Raw genomic sequence first — 18,685 nt, forward strand, 5'->3', positions numbered from 1 at the left:
ATTAGAATATAGCATGTTTTTGTACGTGCTCCGTGGTAATACCATGTTTTTGTATGGGCCACAGTAATACCATTCTGTACATGCGTTAGAGTAAAATCATATTTTTATGTATGCACTATGATAATACCTTGGGTTTTGGAATGATGCCGTGTCTGTTTATGGTAATATTATGGTATACCCCAAAATGCAATGCTATTATCACTACCATAGTACACCTTTGTAAGTGTAATTAATAATTTGGTTATACATTAGGATGCTGCGTTTGGATGCTATATGCGGAGAGAGAGAGACACACACACACACACACACACACACACACAGAGAGAAAGAGAGAGAGACACACACACACACACAGAGAGAGAGAGAGAGAGAGAGAGAGAGAGAGAGAGACACACACACAGAGAGAGAGAAAGAGAGAGAGAGGATCACAGCGGCTCTACGGTCACAGACGAGCGTCACACCGACACATCCGTCGCGATTTACGGTGAAACGCGCGACACAGGCCTGCGTCTGCCACCGTAAACCGACACACAGCGGATCGTTCGCGTCTCATATGAGGCACGCGAGCTGCCAAACCCTTCAAGCGGAAACCGACGAGTGCTTCATGACAGCGATCGGGAAGAAAACGAGGAGAATCCAGGAATAACGCGCGACTCTGGAGCGACATTATATTCATTCCGAGGTAACGCGTGATCGCCCTTCATATGTGTGCGTGTGTGATGGTCAATGTTCCGTTACTGGGGGGTTTTAGACAGATTGCATTGATTTCTTCCCTATATAATGTTATATAGTGCTCTAATAGAACAGTATATATAATGTCTATCCATAAACAGGGTGTCGTTGGATAGAGAAGCAGACGTGACACCCCACAGTAAACCCGTCGGGCGGCTGCACAGGTGCATCTCTCGTGGATTTAAAGGGATTCATAAATCACAGATCGCATTGAACCGCTTAAAGACATTATATATTCTTATGCTTAAATAATTAGCCCGCATAGTAGGCTACAAATAACGCGGATAAATGTAACTTTGAAAGGTTTACGCGTCCCTGATTGATGCATTGTTGAAATAACAGAGATGATGTTGGTCTTAAAGGGACAGGTCAACTAAAAATGCACATTGAGTCAATATTTACTCACCCTCATGACGTTAGAAACCCGTGAACTTTACAGTATTCAATGACGCAAAAGCATTGTTTGGAACAGATAGCCAATGATATTCGGCTAAATAATAATTTGCAATAGCCATGTTCCATTCAATGCTTTTGCGTCATTAAATACTGTAAGGTTTAAGGTTGTCATGAAGGTGAGTAAATATTGGCAGAATTAGCATTTTTAGGTGAACTGTCCCTTTAAGACAATGATCTCTGTTATTTCAACAACATGGATGGGGACTGAGGGGTCAAGGCTAAAAAGGATATTCATCTATTCATTCATTCTGAAGACATTCATTTGTGTAAGGAACTGCCATAATTCTCAAAAATTCTATAAATGGCATTTTTAAATTTTGGGTGTACTGTTCCTTTAATGTGTGCGTCTTGGGGATTGTGGGGGTCAGATATGTTTCCAAATAGCTGATGGGTAACACAAGAGCTCCCTAGTGAGGGATATTGGCATAATTAGTTGTGGTAATGGTACAAGCTCTCGGTCTGACAATGCTTAGACTTTAAACACTTTAAAAATGGTGTTTAAATGTGTTGGACATGTAGGCAGAGAATAATCTCATTGTGTTTTTCTCACTGTGAGAGTGACAAAGAGGCATCTTACAAACACATTTAGCAGTTCTAATTAAATTGCACTGTACATCAAATCAATAATAGCTTCCTGAACAGCATAAAAATGCTGAAATGCCCATTTCAAAGACACCGTTATGATGTTACTGGCATGTTGCAAATGGAATGTAACAGTGTTCTTTATGAGGCTGTGCCATCATAATGGGGCTGTATGGTGTCCGTGGTAACAGTGGAACTGTAGAATTGTTTATGTTCTTGGGAAGCGTTCCGTCGATTGAGTTAATCAATGCTGCCTCATGCACTCACACATGCACTTCTAAAAGCATTAGGTCACGTTTACAGGCTTGAAAGCTTTGGGGGTCAAACCGAGGCTGGGTTTTCTTGACCTTTGCGTGCACACCTTCACAAATATAAAGCACGGTCGACCATGGTCAGTTCATTACATTGGCCTGAAGAGCAGTCGTTAGCACATCAGTATTCACACATTAGCACCTGTCAACACACACTTCACTCCAATCAACCAATTAGCATCCAATAATATAAAAACTGTACATCAGAAAGACAATATATGCATGTTGCTGGTGCTCTTTTTTATTGCCTTTTTTCCAAATCACATATTTTAGTCATACTAAATTAAGCGTAAACACTCAAAATTAATCCTGTAAAAACTGTGAAATCAGACATTGTGTTACCATGAAAATGGTACTTTAAAACCTTTTAGGAGGCTCCTCCCCTTTGTAGGCGGTGTCAAGTGTCATAGTACAAAATTTTGCTACAATATTTGGTAACACTTTATTTTAAGGTGTCCTTGTTACACGTTACATGTACTTATTATAATAATAACAATTAAGCACAATTACATGCAAGTTATATTTTAGAATATTTTATAATCAAAACCTTTTCTAATCTTGACAAATAATGTATCAATGGAAAGGTCTGAGTCTCAGCATTCCATATTTTATACATTTTATTTTGTGACTGAAGTGAAATTGTGATAGAAATGTATATATTTGTGACAGGAATTGCATTAAAAAATTGAGTTTGGGTGTCACCCAGTGGCTTTTTTGGTGTTGCACCTAAACAAAATCTCACCTCAGTTTTTGTGATATAAACTTCAAATTTGGAATATAACTTTAGACCTATGGCTTTGTTTTGATAGTAATTAGCATTTTTTTATTATGTTACATTTTCTTTACAGTAAATGTACATTTCTATAACTTTATTACATTTTCTTTTTTTTCTTTCTTTTGCTATTTTTTTCAGCAATAATCTGCTGATTATTTTCTTTAAACATTGCAAGTTAATAAGATCTTCTGAGAGGTTGCCAGGATGTTTTGGTGCATGCAATAATATAATAAATTGTACATCATAAAGACAATATTTGTTTGTTTTAAACTACTAGGAGAATATCTTTTTCAAAATATTTAAACATACAGAATATTCTCAATATATTAATTTTACTGGCAAAATAAAATTAAGTAAAATTTTGCAATGATTTTATTTATTTAGCCAGTAAGTTTCCAAATGTGACATTTTTATATATTAAAATGTTTAAGTAAAATATAGCTAAATATTGATTTTTATTGATATAAATATTGATATAGTGTTGTCGTTTTCTTTTTTTCTATTGTCAAAAGGGCAAATTTTTAAGATGTACTTTCCTTGTGTTTCTTTTTGTAAAACCATAGCAAACGCTTGTAGAGAATGGTTTTTAGGTTCAGACAATCTGTGCAATTCCCGAGAAGTTGCTTAATCTTATTTTAGGCCTTAAGCCACAGGCCAGTCAACTCAGGAATGTCCTGTGTCGACGGCGTCAGACTCGCTGTCCCCTCGTCTTTTGGGTTGAGCTTTTAAAATGCAGGAGGTGGAGCGTCACGTGTGTGTGTGTGTGTGTGTGTGTGTGTGTGTGAAAGAATGTTGTTGCATTCGGGGGTGAACGACCGCAGATGATGCGCAAAGTCACGACCCAAACATTCAGATGAACAAGCGTCTATTTAACATCACATTCATGCAAAAACAGCAATATAACAACCTCTTCATGTTCTTTTTTTGGTCACATTTTGTCGTTAGATTGTGATTTGAATTGTATTGTAGTGTTTATGTCGAGCTGGCTAGTTTGTGGCGTAGTGTTTAGGTGTTGTTCACAGTGATAACAGAGCAGATTCATAAAGGATCGCATGGACATCTCAGTAACAAGAACAGTGGTTGCTAAGGCGTTGCTATGCAGTTAAGATGTTCCAAGCATGTTCCTATGAAGTTACAAATATTTGAGTGTGTTCCAGGAACTAGGGCATTATGCAGTTGAGAATTATGCAGTTGCTAAGGTATTTTGGGTGGTTGCTAGGGTGCTTTGGGTGGTTGCTAGGTCATTGTTGGTTGGAAAAGCATGTTTCTATGCCATTACTAAGGTTTTCTTGGTGGTTGCTAGGGTGTTTTGGGTGGTTGCTTGGGCATTGCTATGCAGTTGTTACGGTCTTCTGGGTGGTTTCATATGTGTACATTCATTTTTGAATGCTGAAGTTATCAAAGAGTTTTAAGCAAGTTGCTATGAAGTTGCTAAAGTTATTGGATGGTTGCTAGGGTGTTGCTATGCAGTTAAGGTGTTCCGAGCATGTTGCTATGAAGTTACAAAGATCTGAGTGTGTTCCAGGGTGTTTGGAGTGGTTGATAGGGCATTATGCTGTTGCTGATGTCTTTTGGGTGGTTGCTTTGGTGTTTTGGGTGGTCTCATATGTGTACATTCATAGATGGTTGCTAAAGTGATCAAAGAGTTTTAAGCAAGTTGCTATGAAGTTATTAAAGTTATTGGATGGTTGCTAGGGTATTGCTATGTAGTTGCTAAGGTCTTCTGGATGTTTTCATATGTGTACACTTACATAAATGGTTGTTAAGGTGATCTAAGTGTTCTAAGCAAGTTGCTATGAAGTTACTAAGGTTATTGGATGGTTGCCGGTGTATTTGGGTGGTTGCGAGGGCATTGTTATGCAGTTGGTAAGGTCTTCTGGGTGGTTACCAGGCTGTTCAAATGGTAACAAGGCCATTGTCATGCAGTTGCTAAAGTGTTCACTGAGACTTCATAGAAACATGCTTAAGACACTATGAGCACCTCAGCAATTGCCTAGCAATGCCCTAGCAACCAACCAAACACACTGGCAACCACCTGATAATCCTGGTGTTTTAAAATATGCTGTTCAAGTGGTAACTTGGGCATTGCTATGCAGTTGCTAAGGTGTTTATATCATAAACTGCCAGTGGGGCTATGGGGTTGCTAGGGCACTGCTAAGCAGTTGCTAAGTGGTTCATAGTGTTTATAGCATGTTATGGAGTTATTAAGATTAATCGGTGGTTGCCAGGGAGTTCTTAAGGTGTTCATAGTGTTCAGAGGATTTTTCTATTAAATTACTAAAATTGGAAGGTTGATGGGGCATTGCTATGCAGTTGCAAGGTGTTCAGAGTGTTTTAAATTCTTCTGGATGGTTGCAAGGGTGTTCGGGGTTGTTGCTAGGGCATTGCTATGCAGTCGCATGTTGCTAACAAGTTACTAAGGTTCTCTGGGTGTGTAATACATTGTTCCAGGGTGTTGTTATGAAGTTACTATGTTACTAGTTACTTGCTATGAAGATAATCTGAGAAGTTGCTAGGTCATTCTTATGCAGTTGCTAAGGTCTTCTGGATGGCTTCTAAGGCCTTGATACACAGAAGGTGTTTTTTGCACTGTCAAACTAGTTTTATGCATCTGTCAAACACTCTCTCTCTAGTATGTAGTTGACTTTACTCTGAGATACTGTACCAGCACCATCTCTCCCATATTTCATCTGGTGTCACCCTACACCTCGTTTAGGCAGGTGATGCAGCACAGCAGCATTTGATTGCACTGTACTCATTAGATTAAGTCTTCTGTCATGTCCGTTTCATGTTTTTGGGTCGAGTATGTGCTCGTGAGATTGTCTCATTGTTTCCTGTATAGATTCTTCTGTTGGCCCCTGACCCTGTTGTCATAACAGAAGGCTTGAGTTACTGCGCATGAGGGCCATTTAGCTGTTAATGATAACGGATGTATAGGGATGAGCTGCTACCTGCTGTCTGCCCTACACAGATCATGTTACTTCATATTTAATTAAAACGCCCCTCCAGTGGAGCCTATTTATAGCATCTGCCACCACAGTCCACTGGTGGGGCGTCCCAGAGCTCTGAACCACTGATCTTAGACCAGTTTGAGGTTTTTATGTGTGCTGTAAGTAAGAGCAGTATTTTAAAAATGTAATTATATCTTTAAATGCCTAATAAAATGTCTTTATTACATTGTAGGAGGGGCCGAGTAATGTAAGCAAAGAACAGTCACATAGTAACATGATAAAAACACTCAACATCTTATTATCCACAAAGGAAAGACAACACACTTAAAACACTCAGAACACCTTAGCAATCCAGTGTAACATGGCGACACTCTTAAAACACTCGCAAAGCCATTTAGCAACCCAGAAGGAACATATTAACAGTCTTAAACAGTCGGAACACCTTAGTAACCCAGAAGAATGTAGCAACAGCATAAAAACACACTTAAAACAGTCGTAATACCTTAGCAACCCAGAAGAGCATTGCAATTCACTTAAAATGCTCAAAACACCTTAGCAACTCAGAAGAACATAGCGACACACTTTAAACACTCGGAACACCTTAGTAATGCAGAAGAACATAGCGACGCACTTAAAGCACTCAGAACACCTTAGCAACCCAGAAGAAAATAGCAACACACTTGAAACCCTCGGAACACCTTAGCAATCCAAAAGAACATAGCAACAGCATAGCAACACACTTAAAACACTCAGAACACCTTAGCAACCCAGAAGAATGTAGCAACAGCATAGAGATGCACTTAGAACACTCGGAACACCTTAGCAACCCAGAACAACATAGAGACACACTTAAAATCATAGATATGTATACGTAGATGCCTCATTAGCGACTGTTTCTATGGGCGCTATACGTAAGTCATCCGCCATATTGTAATGTCAACTTGACGTCATTCACCATAGTAATCACTGAATATTCCAAAGTTGCCACCATCCTGCACAGAACAGCTCAACGGCTCTGTGCGAACCTACAGTATAGTGAATGACATCAAGTGGACCGTTCAAGATGGCGGCCGCATCTATGTGCCTGGAGCGGTCGAATGGGGATTCTATACATATCTATGCTTAAAACACTCTGAACACCTTAGCAACTAAGCAGAACATAGCGATGCACATAAAACACTCGGAACAACTTAGAAACCCAGAAAAACATAGCAACGCAGTTAAAACCCGTGAAACACCTTAGCAAATCAGAAGAACATAGCAATTGCGCCGCAACGCTCTGCCACCCACAACACACCAAAAGTTGTGTTTAGAGATGATTCTGTTGTCTTCTGGAGTTTAATGGTGTTCAGTGATGGGAATCCTGAAACATCTTTGTTGTTGCCATAATCCTTCCTTATCAGTGTGTCTGTGTGTGTGTGATGTTTTGACAACACATCATCTCCACCGAGCTCAGCCTTCAGATCAGAGAACCATCATCTGTACGACTGTTGGCTTGTGTGTGTGTGTGTGTGTGTGGATAAACAGTCTTTGTATACCCCACCCCCTGTTGTCTCTGCAATCTTGCTCCCGCGTCTGGCTGTCTCGGGCCGTGCTGGGCCGTCCTGTGTGGATGCACAAATGCACCATTCATGGCCTGATAAGATCCAGGCGTGCAGCTGTGCTCTGGGCCCGGCGCTGACCCTGAAGTGGGCAGAACCAGCAGGCACTGTAGGTCCAGTTATCACCTGAGAACCATTACAGCGTCTGCTTCTAGATTCAAATAGAGATTGGAGACTGTTTAGACCCTAAACAGCCTGTTTTAAAACCCAAAATGATCTTCCCTGCTGCCTACATAAATGATGTATAGTTTGCTAAGCTAACAATTAACTAATCAACAAAGCACGACTCATTTTTGAAATCGGCACATAATAATAATAATAAATGGTTCAGGTATAATTACATTAATACATATTACTTGCATAAATTACAATATGTATTTAGATATTTATATATTTTAATACGACTCAATTATTATTTTGATGTATTTTTATGTAAATGTATGCATACATTTATTTAATTTTTGATTTAATTTAATTTACTGATGTATATAATATAGAAAATATATCTTTGTTACCAAGTATGTTTAAATATTTTTATTTTTATTTAATTAATATTTGTTTGTCTCTGTTAATGACTTAATAATTTCCAAATGCAATAGTTCCAAAATCTACCAACAGCCTTATCCAGGATTATCATGGATCTCATCACGGAGCAGTCCGATTTTAAAATCATTTTGATATTTTAAGTTAATATAATAATATAATACACATGTATATATAATATGATTTTTTCCATGAGGGCCAGTAATCAACTACTCAGAACACCTTAGCAACGGCATAGCAATGCCCTGACAACCACCCACAACATACGCTCAAAAACAACAAACAATAATGTTTACTTTTATCTCCACTTGGCCTATTAGTATAAAGTAGTAAAACACAGAATATATTCCACTTGTACATAATGTCAGTACAGAGGAGAAAACAGCATTACATGATGCAGAAAAGCTTTGTTGCTGTAATGCATGCTCAGAATAGCTGACCTGGGGTCAGGTCCTTCTGTAAACACCATTTAATTAAATTCTGTTTTTTTGTGTGTGCTTTAAAGCACTACAGTTTCCATGTTGCTTAGCTGTTTTCTATCTCCCGCTGTACCAAATATCTGCTTTGCACCCTGTTTGCACCTTGAACTTGAACAGATTTTGAAAAGCATTTTAATTCAGACCCATCCATGAATCCTAGATACAGCTGTCAGGAGATTCTACACCGCTTCTATTGGCTTTAAATGAGAGGAGACTTTGTACAGAGATGACTGTCAGTGGGCATTAAGAGAGCGCACTGCAAACACACACTGCTCTTATTAGACCGTCTTCTCTGTGTGTGTGTGTGTGTTTGAGGGTGTTGGATGTACCACATGTGCTGTAGGTCTGCAATATAAGAGGTACCCAGAGGCAATTCTGCCTGCATTCTTCTTCTTCCCAGGCTGATTTCAGCCTCCCTGAACGCTTTCCAACCCATAAATCCCTTAGAAGTCTCCGTCCTCAGGCATGAGACGGCTGACCACGTTGCACGTGGATGCTATTTTATTACGGGAAGACACCACTGAAGACCATTACAGGAGACCCTTTGTAGATCTTTGTATCAGCGTAATCAGTGTGTATCCACCGAAGAAAGGGTTTAGCATTCAAAGGGTTAATCTAAATGATTAGGCAAGCATCACTTTTATAATAGAGTAAGATAGTGTTGCCTGCTGTTTCAGCTGCATTGGTTTAGGAAGATCTTTCCCATAAATGCTTTTTTTTTTAAAGCATTAATTTAAAAGTTATAAGCCTTGATCCAAACCACACTGAAAAAATGGTGTAGGGTGTAGTTTAAATGAAATCATTGTACTCATCATAAATTGCTAGTAGATTTCACAAATATTTATTAAGAAACAACATTTAACGACAGTGTTGCCAATACTAAAAACGCAGACTGTTTTTAGTGATCTCCCCTCACCGCCAGAAAATGGTTTCGATGGAAAGGACCCCCGACGGAGGGGAAAACTGTGGAAAAAAAAAAGTGATAGGACTAGTTTTGAATGGCAATTGGACTGGTTTTGTTTCTAAGACCTGGCAACCCTGAGTAACACATTAACATTGAAGTAAATGTAAAATTAAGTGATAAAAATAGTGTAAAATTTTCTGCAATCTAAAATTATATACTAATTCACACAAAAAAGTGCAACCGGCTGCAAGTTGAATCGCAACATTGCAAACTTTGATTTTAAAGCAAATAATAGGACAAAAAGACAGAGATACTTACAGTAACTGCTTTAATGAGGGAAAGAACTATAATCCCATGTAGCATTGTGGATGACAACTGAATTAAAAACAAAAGATTCATATAAAATGATTAATTTAATGATTTGTTAATGTATTTTACATTTATTGCAAAATATGCTCATAAATATTTAAGTATTTTTAGAGCACAGGAAGCCTTAAATTATGTCTCAATTTTGTCATTTGCAGTGTTTATAGGAGAACAATTTGCTTGTTGCAATTCTCTGATTGATAGCGATTTTTTTTGTAGAATCATGGGTAATGTAGTTTTTCAAATTTGTTTGACACAATAAAAAAAAAAGTTGAAATAATGCAGACTGATTGTTTTAACAGAAGCATATACCATTGATTAACAACTTTGCAATTGGTTTGTCTTTAAATGTTTATCAGTTATTTTTCAAAACCAATTTCACTTCAACTAGTCTGTTTAAACAGAACACTTGGGGAACACGGAACAATGCAAATCAATCGATTCAATGCAAGTCATATAAAATGCAAATCAATTTAATCAATCGTATTTTGTGTTTTTGGTGGACAACCAAACTGAAGTCAAACAAACTTAAGTCTAAAACAAAAACGTCATTGCACTGCTGGTACCAGAGATTCATTTTGTGATGTGGACGGCTATGAGATTGCCAAGAGACTTGTTAAGCTAGTGGAAACCTAACTCTGTTAATATCATTAGCAGATCTGAGAAAGACACTTGGGTTGTATGTGAGACCAGGGAGGTGGTGGTGGATTGGAGAATCATTTCTGGGCTCTGTCTCAGTGGTGGGGGGCAAAACGGCAGCTTCAGCACGCAACACAGGAGATGGATTTATTAGTCCTGCGGTTGGCATGACAACAGCGCCTGTGGATGGAATAGAAGATTGTTGCTAAATTGTTCCATCTGTTCCATTTTCCAGTTGTAGAATGGAGTTTGCCCTGCATGGGATTTGTGCTCTATTATCTGATAGACGAACATAGATGAAGACAAATCCTGGATAGATTCGTCTAGATGAAGCCATGTTATCATATCAAGCCAGTAAGTAACTCGCGCTCAAGTATTGGATGACAACGACCAGTGGATATGAATGATCTTATGTGCAGTCAAACAAATACAATCAAACATAATCATACAATCATAAATACAGAACAGTTTATCACTGAAGTTGTGAAAATATATATTCATTGTCAGCAGAGCTGGGTAGTAACTGCACTTTTTTTAATAGTGGAATTTTTGCAACTGTTGTGCTCTGTTGCTGTAATATTATTTAGCTTTACTGAAATAACTAATTTAAATTTGATTTGAATTTTATTTCAGTATTGCTGAAGTCTAACCTCAAGCTCGTAGCAGAGTTGTCCATGTTAGTGAGCATTCAGTTCTTCCCGTCTAGACAGTGTTAATCATCACATTCCAGCTCATACCGGCATCAAAGCTCAAAATTCACTTCATTTTATGTGTATGAAACACTTCCAGTAAACACTATCGTTGCAATTGGAAGTTTCACATCTGTGTCTGTCTTTTTTGCATTCTTGTTTGCCAGCCACATGCTTTTGTAGTGACAGATAAAGTTAGTCATATTTTTCTTGGGTATGAATCAGAAAATCAGAAGTTATATTTTAGATATTAATGTGTATAAGGTTATATTCTTTATCCAGAATTATTTTGATTTGGGGTTAGGTTTGACCTAGACATTTAATTTCTTGATGGTTTTCACCTTTTATAGCATCACAACTACATAATTTAGCTCTAATGACTGGGCAAAGTGAATCAGTCTCATGAGAACATTTCTTTTCTACGTTTTATTGTTACATAACCTCTTAGATGCGACAACAGCAGATGGTGTGTTTGGTGGTTCTTTTATCTGTAACGTTTTTAGCTGTGATTTAGTGTTGAGATCTAACCGATCTCACCTGCTGCTGTGAACACACACACTCGTGCTTCTGTAATGTTGTTTGCATTAACTGTCTCACACGGCAGGAATCTGTCAGCCCACAGAAAGCCCATCTGGAATGCAGTATCTCAGAAACAAATCTTACAGAGGGTTTGGCGACCCACCTTGTTGGCTTTCCAATGCTAGATTGTAATTTATCGACTTTTATCCCCGCTCAGGATTTATTTCCAAGTTTTTGGCTGTTCCTCTCACGGATTGTAATTGGGTAGCATTTGAAGCATGTGTTTGTTTTCCAAAAACTTCAACAAACGCTCCGTTTCGAGCCAAGTTACGTCACTCAGCGTCTTTGGCAAAGAGACTGCGGAGACTAAAACTAATTTTAAATTAAAGACATGTTTGTGCAAAGACTGATGGGGGGAAAATGCACCTCACACATGTGATGTTATCCAACACAAGGCTGCAGCAAGGACACTAACGGTGATGAAGCAGGAGAGCGTATTAATTTTGCATGTAAATGTGCACAGGTTCACACTGTAGATTAACAGGGAATTTATTTACCGGCTCGGAATGTCAGAAAATTCACAAAATGTGCACAAAATATGCTTCACAATATCATTTGAATCAAAAACAAAACAAGGCAGTTTAGAAGTCACGTGTGACTACTTGGAGAGGTCTGATCTTGAATCAGTGTTTCTAAACCGCAGCACTCATCGATTGAGGGTTGATTTAGGGTCGGTGAGAAACACTGTCACTGAGTAATCAGAGAGGAGCAGATGTGTCGAGGCCGTCTGCTTCCTTATCTGACTTTTTCCACTGTTCTTCCGTCAGTTCGGCAATGGAAATTCAGTGCTTTAGAAGTGGTTCTGAAATTCACCCTGGGACACAATTGGTCCTAAATCAGTTGGCAGCTTTCTTTTGTTTCGCAGCTTGACTGAAAAAACGCAGATAAGGCAGTTCTCACTGTGCTAGCATGCATCTGCCCTCCAACCTTTGCCAGCATTACATTTATTTTCTGGTATGATTTACTGACGGAGAAAATGTATACTTTTCTGCTGTTATGCTTTTGGGAATGTTGCAGATAAAATCGTTGATAATGTTTTTGGTAGTGAAAACAGAAATGCAAAAGTTGGTTTTAGTGTTGTTTGTGGTTGGTGCACGTGTTCAGGTCATCCTGTTAGCAAAAAACGTTGCAATGTTTAATGGGTACTTAACGCAGACTGAAAATTTGCTGCTTTGAAAGCTGTTTCTTTGAAAGATTGCACCCATTTCTGCATCCCCTGATCTTTTTTCCCTCACGTTTTTGGCTTTTCTCTTCCTCCCTCACTCTTTTTATTTCTTCCCATTTCTCTCTCCTTCAAGGTACTCTCTTTTTCCTCATTTCTGTCTCTCTGGCGTTCTTTCACTCTCTGTGTGTTTGCCAGAGGGAGGTTCACTTCATAGTCTTGGCAGCATTTTGTGTAATAAACTCCACACTGACGCTGGCTCATAAACAAATAAACCCAGGCACTCTGCGACATAATTTCATCAAATCCTCCCCCGTGCTCTCTTTGCTCCCTCCCAAGCCAGCGAAGCAGTCTGTCTGTGCGAAAGGCTCCCAGTCTTCGTAAACTTTCTTCTGGTGTCTCCCATAATTCTGTGTTTGTGTCTGCGATTCCACTCTTGTGTCATGACATCATTCTGAAAGCTTACAGCTCTAGGTGGACAAAAACAGATGGTTGAACTTTTAGCAGGAAAGGAAACAATGCCTCCTTGGTGCCTTGTTAGCTTTGGGTATTAAGTTATAGAGGACAGATAAGGATATAACGGATTATGAAGGTTTACCAACAATTACTATGTTGACTATTGTGGTTTACATCCACACCATTGTTGCCAATTACTAATCCTCTTTTCCCATTTGATTCTAGGGTTTGTGCTGAAGAAAACCATGACATCCTCTACTTGCAGCACCTGAAAGGGATTTACATAATCAAGACACGATGGAAGAGCCGTACAAAGATTCTGTAGCCGTAGACATGGCAAACCCTCAGGAAGAGGTCTGCAATGGTGGATCCGCTGCCACTGATGCAGTTGGGAAACTGGAAGGGGAGGCTACTCCAATTATTTCAACCGAGACATGGAATGTCAGCTCTCCAACCATCACAAAGCGATCCCTGTCACCCTTGCTAACAATACAAGCCACCCCCGTGGTGACCCCGGCTGCTGAGTCTCCCAACGGTGTTGCCCTGAAGGTTGCTACCACTGTGCTCCAGCCAATCTGCTTAGGGGAGAGTCCAGTAGTATTGCCAATCCTTGCAGGACCAGCTGCCCCTCAAGTCGGACAATCAGGGGCGACTTCGTACCTGATGACTAGTCAGGGTCCTGTGTCCCTACCTCTGGTTTTGGAACAACAAGTCCTCCAACATTTGAATCCTCAATTGCTTCAACAAATGGCAAATTGTCCTGCCCTGCCGCTGCAGAACAGCATCCTGTGCCAGAACCCATCTCTTGCTCTTGGAGCACCTCCAGTCCTGGACCAAAAAGGCACAAGTCCAGTGTTGGATACTAGTCTACTGACTCTTCTTCAGAACCCTAACTTTGCAGCCATCTTGCAGGACCTCTTCCCTGGCCAAGGCAACTCTTCTCCCACTTTCCACCCAGCGTCTTCCCCGCAAGTTGACTTTGCCTCTCCGTTCCTTCCTCCTCCACCTTTCTCGCACCCCTACAGCTCTCCACTAGCCCCTCTGGTGCCTCCAGCCACCTTGCTTGTCCCCTATCCCGTTGTGATCCCACTTCCAGTGCCTCTTCCAATCCCAGTGCCAATCCCAGTCCCTGTCTCCACTTGCAAGGACTCCAGGGTAGGGGTAGACACCCCTAAACCGGCTTGTACTTCAAGCAAAAGCACACAGACTTCACCTAGTGACATCTCCCCTCATTTGACATTTACCAGCAAGGAAATGGCAGTAGTCCAACAGTCTCTTCGCTCTTGCTTGTCCCCTGTAGTGACAGAAGGAGAAGTGCTAGATTTATCCATAAGGGCACCTCAGCCTTCAATGCATGTTGACATGCCACAAGGGATCCAGCCGTTTCAGCAAGACAGTGTCCTTGATTTGTCTATACCTAGTACAAGAAAGACATGCATCCAGACTTGTAGCACATATGGGCCGTTGGCCTCGGAGCGGGAGAGGTTGTGCCACCTGGGGGACGATATTAGCAGTGGGGCTTTGGCTCTTGGGGTTCTCCGGCCAGTAGACTGCACGCCGAAGCTAGACACCAAGCTGCTAAGTGGTTTAGCATCTCTAGAGTTCAGCAGACAGCACAAGTGGGTGGTAGACAGCGGTCACGGTAGCACAGTGACTGGGGCGGTACATGACTCTGCGCTCACCGGAAGTGGCAACATCGAGATCGTCAGCACGTCGCAGACTGCCAAAGTCATTGTGTCGGTCAAAGACGCCATGCCTGCCATTTTCTGCAGCAAGCTAAAAGGATTATCAGGCGTTTCTACAAAGAACTTTTCCATCAAACGTGATGCCAGTCAAGGGGGCTACGCTGCACTGCCCAGAGTCCCAGGGGATCAGCGAGGGGAATCCAGTGACCCGCTCAAAAAGATCTCTAAAAACAGAGGCATCAAACTGAAGAAAGTAAGCTCCCAGGAGATTCATATACTGCCCATAAAGAAGCAGCGACTGGCGTTTCTGCCCAGAAAATAACACATGCTCTCTTGCTTTGTGAGTGAGAAGGGAAAACCAAGGACATGAGCAATGAAACGGCTACTGAGGTGTAGCTAGATAAATAACTATAGTGAAAAAAGCTGGTCTGAGAAATTTAACCAGGGTATGATGATGATAAATGCATTCCTGGCAAAAATAAACCCTAAAGCTTGTTCTTCAAGCTGTCCAAATGATTTAGACTGATGCTGGCCACCTCTGGTCTGACGGTTGGCATTTGATCCATTCATTATAAAGCAATCAGACAAAGTCGACCGGAAAATGCTCCAAGTATAAAAGAACCAATCGGAACTGCCTAAACTGCACTACTACTGATATTTTTAGCATTAATGCCAGAATCGACTCTCTTCCTATGCATTTTGATTTTGGTCACACATCCTCATGAATGATTCATCATGCATAATCTGCATTGTCATTAATATGCATGAGATCTGTTTTGAAACCTGGCCAGCTGTCAGTGAGAAACGTGACGTGTAGCCCTGACAAATTTTCATCTCGCTAATATGCTGTATTCTTGCTCTCCTCTCGCTGTTTACACTTGGAGTACAAGACGTTTCCCATTTTTGGTCCTAATGAACTGTAGAAGGGAACCGTGACCTTTTGCTTCCCTAATCACTGTTTTAATCAGTGGGGCACTGGAGCAGAGCATCCTCTTTGAAGAACAGGAGGGGTAAGCAGTTAGCATGGCAGCCTGATAATGACTTGGCAAAGCCCAGATCTCGGTTTCATTAAGTCTGATGATTGGAGGAAATGGTTGTCAGTAGCAGCAAAGCATAGTTTTCATCATCCTCCCTTTGGGGGGCAAAAAGCCTCCCTCCACCTGCCCCAAACCAAATTAAAACTAAATAATCATTGGGGGTTTGTCCCTAACGACAACAAATCTGAGTGAAATGGCTTATTAATGCTGTTTTTATGGCCGTGGGTTCAACTCGGAGTCATTTTTTAGGTTATAGTCAGCCAGCTGTGTGAACACACAAGGAGAGTTTCACTTGCAACAGTGTACAGATTTTAACGATCCTAATATACCTTCAGTGTTTTAGATGGTGAATTGCCGACGTGAAGAGTTCAAAATGAAACATCTATCCCTCAGCAAGCATTAGGATCAGTTTTCCTTCTCGGGTGAGCCTGGTTTTCTTTATACTTGTCATTACTTGTCATGTTGTGCAAAATTCATCGTGTATGTTATTCCTTTTTTTTTTTTTTTTTTTTTATCTTTGATGAAAATGAAGAACTTGGGTGATATCAGCAAAGTTGCACAAGCAATTGGCTAATATTAAGACTATTTAGTCGGTGTTTTAAGCTACTGTTGCAGGTGATGCAGTCTTGCTAATAGATAATGCAGAAAATTTAATGCCAAGTAACATTACAGGATAAAAGGCTACGGCAATAATGGTAGAATTAAAAGTGTTACCATTTTAATATGTGGAGATGCTGTTGACGGTGAACTTGACCTTCAGTCTCAGTCAAAACACCTCTTCAAAAGTGTGTGCTGGTGATATTTACAACCCACTGCAAACTACCCTTTAGGTCTGGCCTCATTCCCCCGCTTTTCATGATCAAATACATTTCTGATGGATAAAATCAAGTGCCACTTTTTAAACTTTAAACCATTCATTAAGAATTTTAATTTGGATTATGAATGCTGCTTCATGGCACAAAATCTGTGTTTTTGTTGCTTTCACCACAAGTTTCCACCCTTTCATTAAGCTACTGATCATCCCAGTTTAGTAATCAGCTTGTTGAAACCGTGCTACAGCTGACAGACCCCAGATCACAAACTCAACACTGAATCAGCCAAATTAGCCTATATTAAATGAATCAGCCTAAATTAGCCAAGCGCATATATAAAACCCATTTTATTGAAGATTTTTTCACATTGTGACATTTTCTCTCTCATTTTTGTGTCTGGATGGTAAAAAAAAAAAAAAAAGAAAAAAAAAAAAATATATATATATATAAAGTGGCACTTGATTTACTGGGTTTACTCCTGTTGTTCAAAAGGATCTTTTGGGTAAAGTTCACAAAAATGGTCAAGAACATGCCAGCAAGTCCTATTGCACCCAAAAATGAAAATCTAAAATAAATGAGATTTTGCTTTAAGAAAATGAATAGAATCAGAATTCAGAAAGACCTTTTAAACCTATTTTGAGGACCATTTTTATTTTTTCATTGTGATAGTTATCATAAACACCATTTTCCATCAAAATGAGAAATTATATATTTATATATATATTTAATTTCTCAATATCAGTTACTGTATTTAGTTGACCACAGAATTACTTTAATACTTTTTTCCATTTAGAGCAGCATTAAAGGTAAAATACTGTCACAATGTATAAATCCTTTACAATTTAAATTTTTACTTTTTTGTGCTTTTACAGTAGCGATAATTTGGATGGAAAATGGTGTTTATGATAAAATATCACAATGCCAAAAAAATCTGATTGGACTGAATTCTATTCATTTTCTAAAAGCAAAATCTAATTTCTTTTTTTTTTTGGGTGCAATATGACTTGCTGGCATGTTCTTGACCATTTTTGTAGACTTTACCCACAATCTCCTTTTAAACAACAGGAGTAAACTCAGTAAATCTAATTGTATTCTATATAAGGTGTTATATTCCATACTTCATGCAAGTTCACCCCAACTGTAAGATCATCTCCACAGCAAAACTACCAGCTGTTAGCTTGGAATGTCAAATTTTTAGGTACAGCCAAACCAACAGGAGTCTCATTTGGAAAAACGTGAAGATGAACACATGAAGATTCTGTCTAACATAATTTAAAGTCAGTACCAATATGATGCAGTGGCTCAAAATGAGCTTCTAGACACATCATCAGAAGTGTCCGTAGAAAGAAAGATGAATTCCAGGATTTATTTGCAAGTATGAAATGTGCCGTCTCATGTTTGCTTATTGGAATTCCTGCAGAAGGAAAATCAGGAAGGCGTCTTTTATAGTTCGCATTGAGCCAGGAAAGGTTTTCATGTCGAACTCTATGAACTTTCTCAAACTATCAGCTTGACAGATTTTCAGAAAACAATTAAATGCATCTTAATTTAAGAACATTAGTCACATTTTGCAGTGTAAATCATTTTCCAGTATATTCTCACTCTTCTCAGATCTACACAAAAACCAATCGGCATGAACACCAGATGAAGTTTATGAATAAACCATGAGCGTTTCTATGATGTGAATTCATTTGTGTCAGACGACCCTCCAACTCTTTTACAGGTACTGAAATTTTATGTATTGAATGTTTGTTTTTTAACATGAAGAGCTTTTGTAAACAACTGAATGGGTAAAAGAATGAAACCGAGTCTGGTGATGTTTTAAATTATTTATTTATTATTTGTATCGTTGAAAATGTGTATGTGACGAATGCATTAGCGTTAAAAATTTCATGATTAAAAACGTCTCTGGTATCAAGATCGAAG

General features: G+C 39.4%; 1 protein-coding gene across 1 annotated transcript; it reads left to right on the forward strand.

Moving 5' to 3' along the window:
- The first annotated feature begins 301 nt into the window (after nucleotides 1-301).
- On the forward strand, nucleotides 302-17,164 carry LOC306859357 (retinoic acid-induced protein 2-like). Its single transcript, XM_079400372.1, has 2 exons — nucleotides 302-682; nucleotides 13,451-17,164. The coding sequence occupies exon 2, from the start codon at nucleotides 13,523-13,525 to the stop codon at nucleotides 15,230-15,232; it is 1,710 nt and encodes a 569-aa protein (XP_079256498.1). The 5' UTR covers nucleotides 302-682; nucleotides 13,451-13,522; the 3' UTR covers nucleotides 15,233-17,164.
- Nucleotides 17,165-18,685: the final 1,521 nt, after the last annotated feature.

This window comes from Barbus barbus, assembly GCF_936440315.1.
Source record: "Barbus barbus genome assembly, chromosome: 40".
NCBI lineage: Eukaryota > Metazoa > Chordata > Actinopteri > Cypriniformes > Cyprinidae > Barbus > Barbus barbus.

Coding starts and splice junctions, on each gene's coding strand:
- LOC306859357 (XM_079400372.1), top strand. CDS start 13,523: ATGGAAGAGCCGTACAAAGATTCTGTAGCCGTAGACATGGCAAACCCT.